The sequence below is a fragment of the Peromyscus maniculatus genome, chromosome 5 (genome assembly GCF_049852395.1).
Source record: "Peromyscus maniculatus bairdii isolate BWxNUB_F1_BW_parent chromosome 5, HU_Pman_BW_mat_3.1, whole genome shotgun sequence".
Taxonomy (NCBI): domain Eukaryota; kingdom Metazoa; phylum Chordata; class Mammalia; order Rodentia; family Cricetidae; genus Peromyscus; species Peromyscus maniculatus.
In genome coordinates, this window is record NC_134856.1 from 16,732,918 (window position 1) to 16,739,782 (window position 6,865).

General features: G+C 55.7%; 1 protein-coding gene across 4 annotated transcripts in view; it reads right to left on the reverse strand.

Moving 5' to 3' along the window:
* Nod2 (nucleotide binding oligomerization domain containing 2) overlaps positions 1 to 6,526 on the reverse strand; it is a 43,231-nt gene extending 36,705 nt beyond the window's left edge. For 3 of the 4 annotated variants that reach the window (XM_076571738.1, XM_006971773.4, XM_076571739.1), the window contains exons 1-2: positions 6,445 to 6,526; positions 712 to 1,178 (exon numbers count right to left, since the gene is read on the reverse strand). In XM_076571738.1, the coding sequence (XP_076427853.1) occupies positions 712 to 1,170 (459 nt within the window). In that variant the 5' untranslated portion in view covers positions 1,171 to 1,178; positions 6,445 to 6,526. Of the gene's footprint in view, positions 1 to 711; positions 1,179 to 6,444 lie in introns of those variants that run through there. The other variant, XM_076571740.1, reaches the window with a different exon arrangement.
* Between the last annotated feature and the right edge of the window lie 339 nt (positions 6,527 to 6,865).

Here is a 6,865-nt window from a genome sequence, read left to right on the forward strand (position 1 = left end):
ACTTTTCGGCCCCTGTACTTCCTGCTGAATCCTTGCATTTCAGGGGCAGTTACCTGCCAATCCTAATGCAATTTCATTTCTGAAATCCTAGGCGGGCATTTAAACTATATTAGCACACAGTGGGCGATACTATTAAATTCAGATTTAATATAATGCAGATTTATTCTCCATTGAGCTGTTGGCTTGAAGCAGGCAGCCATAAAAAGTCTACGAGTACAGAGAGCCACTCAGCAGAAATGACAGCAGTCAGGGACAGAGTTAACAGGCTCCCAGACATGTCTCCAACTGAGTGAGCTCTCCCCAAAACCCTGAGCATCAGGGGATGAGGGGACTAAGGTGGGAGAAACGAAGGGTAGAGGCTAAGGCTGAGGGGGAGCGAAAGGCCCCAGCACTGCACACAAGAAAAAGAAGAGAAAAGAGTGGGAGGAACAGCTGGAGAGCTTCTACCCAGAAACATCCGGTCACAAAGAGCTGGCCTTGAACCCGCATCATTCTGGCTGCTGAGTCCAAGCCATGCACTGCCACACCACAGCCGCCTCCACCAAAAGGGATTTGCCGGCACAACCAAGAGCAACTTTGACCTGCCTGGCCAACTTTGCTTGGAAATCCCACCAGCCACGCTACTCCGTGGGGCTGACTCCACCAGAGCAACCGTCTCTGTGACAAAGCAGCCTGCTCCTGTGAACTGGGCTGGCACAGGCCACAGCTTACCCTCTGGGACGACGTGAAGATTGGCAGCCTGATCTCATCACATTCGTACTGGCTCAGGAATCCCCCCTCCCTCGCCCGCTCCAGCACGGCTTCTACGTGGTTGTAGAGTCCCCTGACGATGGCTGGCCGGCGACTCTGCAGGTCTCTGGCTGGATGAAGGGAGTGAGTGTCCCAGCAGCCATGAAGTTCAAGGGTGTGACGGTCGGCCTGGGCCTCCTGGACAGCTTCAAGGAGCTTCTGACAGCCCCAGTCACCCTTGTTCCAGACTGTGTCCAGCAGGCGCCTGGCAGAATGGGAGAGAGGTTGGCCGGGGAGGCTGAGGCCTTCATAATCCTCCCAGGACAGCACCTGCCAGGACAGGAGCCAGTCCAAGATGCTCTCAAAGCCCTCCAAGGACTCTGAGACCAACAGTGCCACCAGCTGGCTCCTCTGTGCCTGGAAGCCTTCCTGTGAGCACATGTCACAACCTGTAAGAGGGCAGAGGAGGTCCAGAGGTCAGGAAAGGATTTCTCTAGAAGCCAAGCTATGTGGAGAGCCACCTACCCCAAGTCCAAGTGGGCCACAGTTGCGCTCAGGCATTCTCCAGTCTGTTTTCCCCAGAGTGAGGCCCCAGGATATCAAGAAACTAGCTGCAGTTCCCAAGAGTTTAAAGCAGCCAGACATTTAAATCCTCAAGGCCCTGGGCTCCTACACCCATACTTGCTCTCCATCTTAGGAAGTTTCCCAAGGCAGAGCTGACAGGAGAAGTAGGTCCTACGCAGGCCACACTCACAGCCATGCAGCTTTGGAACCACTGGATCCCATTAAGTGCATCCTAAGGGCCTTCCTGAAACATTCCACTTCCCACTCTCATCTTCTAGAACGCAGGTGCTGTGGCCAGTCCCATCTACAGAGAGGGAAACTGAGGCACATAGGCAAGGGATCTTGTAGTAGTTGTCAGAGCTGAGAAAGACGGGGCTCGGACAGGAACCCGAGCAGTGGGACTCCTTGCCTGATGCAAACCTTTGTCCCTTATCTTTGGTGTCCCCACAGAGCCCCAGCCCTGCCCTCTGCACATAACCCCATGAGTAGAGCTGGAGCTTGCCGCCAAGATGCCAATCTAGGTGAAATGGTTTGTCAGGGTGCACTTAAAGTTGGCTTGAAGCCTACTGGTACACCACCCCTACAGCAACACCACACACACACACACACACACACACACACACACACACACACACACACACATACCTAAGCCCCTTGTTCCTTCCTATGCATTAGGCAGCACACGCTGCTTGCTGCCTGCTCTCACTGTCCTCAGGAGCTAGCACTGGGGCTCTGAAAGGAAGGGACCATCAGGGGCTTCAGGCATGGAGATCCCAGAGCAGCAGAGAAAAATCAGAAAATTTCAGTGGGCCAGTGTCATCGCCACGGTCCAAGATAAGAGCTGGGGCCGTGCCCAGAGAAAATGAAAGTGAAAGCGGACAGGCTTGGAGGAAGAGGAACAATGGCTTCCTTTCGAAATCCGGGACATTCTAAGATGCCCCAGGAGTGGGGACAGCTGGAAATGGTCTGGGGAGTCTAGATCTTCCCTGCTAGATTAGAGATTTATCTTCCCTCTATGGCAGGCTCCCACTGCAGGCTAGATCTCCCTCATTCTGACACCCCTAAGCTTTGCCCAGCACAAGGCTCAGCAGAAGCCCTGGGGATGCTGACAGGGGCTGGATGCTCCGGGGCTGTCTTCAATCTCTAACTCAGCACCACATTACTAACATGCATGCAGGCCAGCAGCCTGGGGCTGGCCAGATGGGGAAAGTGAGGCAGGGGAGCTACCTGAGCATCTGGCAGCTTAGGAGAGAGGGTATCCCTACAGTGGAGGCTACTGTAAGCCGGGAGCTGAGAGTTCCCACTGGCCAAGCAGGTCACTGTGCCCTGAGATCAGTCTGAGGAGAGGAGCCAGGAATAGGGGAGTAGGGGGCATCAGCAAGGAGCAGGCAGCGTGAGTGAGGGCCGAGACACGGAGTGCTCCTCAACTGTGCAAACAAACCAGCCACAGCTACCCTACCATCCCTGCCCAGGTCGGGAGAAAAGCAACCCCTGGCCCTTCCTACTCAGAGAACAGCATGGAGGCCAGGGCAGCACTCTGGCCCGAGGCCTGAGGCGCAGCCAGGAAGTACGGAGGGTGGACAGTGCTAAGATAGATGGCCTGGCTCACTTTACCTACAGGACACTGGGTAAAACGCTTACTGCTTCCCTCTTCTGCAAAGCGTATGAGCCAGAAAGGCCCAGAGACATCGCACAGGCAGTCTCTGGTCCAGCTGACCCACCCTAGGGGAAATCCCAAAAGCCGAGCAGGAAGCCTGAGCTGGCAGGCCAGCACCCAGAACTTGCTAGTTCTTGGCAGTCCTGGCACGAAGCCTAGAACAGCTACACTGGCTTTCACTCCAAGACCCTGGGGATGTGGGATGTCTCCAATAAATGTGCTTGCCCGCAGAGAAACAACTGGGAGAGAGCAGCAGCTATCTCCAGATATGCCAAGAGCCGGCTGGATACCCAAACCATACACACCCAGGCAATGACATCAGCCATGTGGACACAGGCAGGGTGAGGCAGGAAAGCCCTGTGGCTTGGGGCTCTGCCTCCCACTCACAGCTGGAAAGTCCCATCTTGCCAGTCTCCTGCAGACCACAAAGCAAGGCATAGCCCCAAAGACCAATTCTGCCAGTCCTCTGCCTCTGAGTGGGCCATCTTCCTATCTCATCTTAAGCAGCTGGAAAAGAAGACCCAGGTTGGATACTGTCCTCCTGGCCAGCAGAGGAGGTCCTTCATCACTCTATCTTGTTCAGCTACAATTGGAAGAGAAAAGCAAAAGGGTAGATGCTCTTGTCCCCTAATTCATAAAAGCTGGTCCTGGAATCCCGTTCTTGTACCTTCCTGCCCGGTCAGTCTCGCCCTCTCCAGGTTAGACACACTGCTCTGTCTTCCTGCCTTTTCTTCTCTATCTAGCCAGAGCTGCCTTGCAGTCACGCTTAGGCTCTGAAAGATGTAACCAAAACAAAGGGGGTACCTTTGCAGCAGAGGCTCAAGGGTATCTACAAAGGCCCCTCGCATCCCCAAGTCCCTCCTCCACACGCCTGTCCCCTGGCAACTCCTTCCTTCCCAGGATCAGGGCTAGCCTGGTTTTCCTCAAGTTCCCAGCTGAGGACTTTGTCTAGGGGCTGAGATCTCCTTGCAGTGCCCCAGGCCTGCTGCAGATAGGAAAGGATGGGAGATACCCAGAGGAGAGCAGAATATGGCTTCTGAGCTGTCCTGGCTGGCCAGCTTCCCCTGGGACACTAACCCCTCTCTCCCTCACCCTCTCTGAGTTGCTCCCCAGGAGACCAGTTCCCATGACAGAACAGACAGACTAATTCATCCTTCATTCTGCCCTCCCTTGTCCGGGCCTGAATGGTCATCCCTAAGTCCTCCCTTTCTCCTTCTCCCCCTCCCACATCCATTACCAGTGAGAATGACTTCCAGTTCTTGGCCTTCTTTTCTGTCAAGGGCACTTGTTCTACCTGCTCACCCTCCTCCCTGGAGCACTTCTCTCGAGGCCATGGAGGATTTCTCTGATCTTCCTTTCCGGGTACTAGCTTCTCTTTCTACCCTTTCTACCTCCAAGGCTGGTACCCCCCCCCACCCCAGAACTGAATCACTGCCACTTCTCCGGGTCATTCTTTCTCAACACAAGGCTACCTGCCCACAGGCTTAATTCCCAACTGTGTGGTAATGATGCCTGAAATGTCACTGCCAGCTCTGGACAGCTATTCAACATCACGTGGTGCCTACCGGCATCCCCAAACAGACAGATACAAAGGCAATCACGGGACCTTCCTCGTAACAGCTTCCCTCTCAAGCAAGTGGCCCGGAACTCCCAGAGTCATCCTTGACTCCGTCAATCTCAGTGCGTCACAGACTGCCCACCTGACCTTGAACAGACCCCAAATCTGAAAACCACAGATTCTCTCTCCACCTCTCTCTATACCATGATGTAAGTCCTAAAGCCCCCTCACGGTTCCTTCATCTCCCATGACCCCCTGTAGGCCAATATCAGCCTCATAACCTGATGAACCTGCCAGACCCTAAGTCAAAGCAGAGGCCTTATCTGTTCACAGCCCAGCCCACCAGCGGCTCTCATCACAGTCAAAAACGAAAGCCAAAGGCCTTTATAGCAACCTTCAGCTCAATACAAGAGACCTCAGGTCCCACGCTTTCCTCCTAGCCCCATCTACCCCTTCCCACACTGCTGTAGGCCCTAGCCTGACTCCTCACTCTCAGAACAAGGTCTGCCATGCTCCTGCCTTTGCTTAAGCTTTTCTTCACAGGGCACTCTCTGTCCCACGGACAGTCACGTGACTTGCCCATCACCTCCTGAAGACTCTACTCAGTGGTCCCTGTCTGGCAGAGGGGCCTTCCTATGCGATGCAAAAGCGTAGTCCCCAAGCCCTGCCCCAGCTTTTCCTCCCCACAGTCCTTCCTGTCATCTAAGATGGCACACATCAGCATGATGTGCTGCGGGAACTCCTCTCTAGACCCCGTGCTCCGGCCAGTGCATCCACCGGGTTGAACGGATGAGAATGCGTTTAGTCCACACAGCTTGGGGAGGCAGCTGTGGGGCCAGACAGCAGCCATTGCAAAGCACAGAGTTCAGCCAAACAGGCACAGAAGCCACCTTGCTGGGCCACACTGAAGGCTGACATGGGTGAGAAAGAGGGTTGGAGCCAGGGCCAGCCTGGAGCCGCATGTGGAAGCCAACTGGCATTAAATGGCCAAGAAAGCAGGGGCTCCAATAGCCTCACGACAGACTGACCGAGGAGAGGCAACAGAGCTACCGCTTCGGTCTTTTTCACCAAGAGGGCAGAGGTGACTGATGGGGCCAGCTTCCCTCCCTGCAGAACACCGACCCTGGGGGAGATCACACTCCACAGGAAAGCTAACACCCCTGCCCCAGGCCAGGACCCTGCAGGCTCTGAGCCAGCTACAGACCGACTCAGGGGCTTGGGGCCAGCTTGTCCAGACACCGACGGCACCAATGGCTTGAGAAGCAAAGGAGAGGACCAAGCCTGAAGGCTGAGTGCTGGGCTGGCATTGGGCAGGTGGGCATGGGTCTCTCCAGGGAGGAATAGAGTTTGACTCCAGCTCTCACAAATGAGTGAGGACAGGCAGGAGATATCGGCAAGGATCACAGAGCAGCAGCTGGGGTGAGAGAGTGATCGCTGAAGACTAAAGACAGAGAAACTGAGGCCCACAGAGAAGGGACAACCGAGCAGGGAAACGCTCCTACAGCGACCCAAAGTAGGACTCCCTCCTTCTGCAAGTTTTCCCTCCATTTTCCCAGCCACCCCCAAATAGCAGCCTCCCTTCAGACTTCAAAGGATCCTGGGGGCTTCGATGTGATTTCCGTGCCCTAGACCTCTGCATCTCCAGTGACCGCAGTCTGCCATGACTCCCCTCGAGACACCCCTTTCCTTCTATGGCCTCTGTACTCTGCTGATGCTTCCAGGGGAAACAGAGCCCGTTCCAAAAGCGCAGCCAGGCCAGCTCCAGAGCCAGTTAACAGCGTCCGGGAGGATGGGACATTAGGCGCTCGTGGTCTCCACCACACAGAGCGCAGTCGTCCGGAGCCCTCAGTCTGCCCCGAGAAAACCCTCCTTCTCATACACCCACCCACCCCCAGCACCCGCAGACCACAGAAGAAACCAGCAGGCAAGCACTCACCTGCCAGCTGCAGCGCGGGGTTCCTCCGCCCGCCTGGTGGTGACTCTGGGGAGCCACTAGAACTCCCTCAGGGATCTCGCCCCGCCCGTTGCCCCACCCACTTAGCCGGAGACCCCGCCCACTCTGGCGGACTCGGAAGGGGGCCACGCCCCTCCTGGTTTCTCTCTAGGGACCCGTGAGACACGTAGCCTGCGGTGCTGCGTGTCTTGCCCCTGTGTGGCCCGCTTTCTGGGCCACCTTCCAATCAGGAGGGAACCATAGGGTCCCGGGAACAAGAGCAAGGAAAGCCCTCGCTGTCAAAGGAGCCGATGCACCCTCCCAGGGAGCTGTAAACTCTCAGCTGCAGTCTTAATGGTTGTGCTGGGCAGAGACTTGTTAGGGCATTTAAAGTTACTCTTTACCCCTTTGGCGGTCAGTCGCG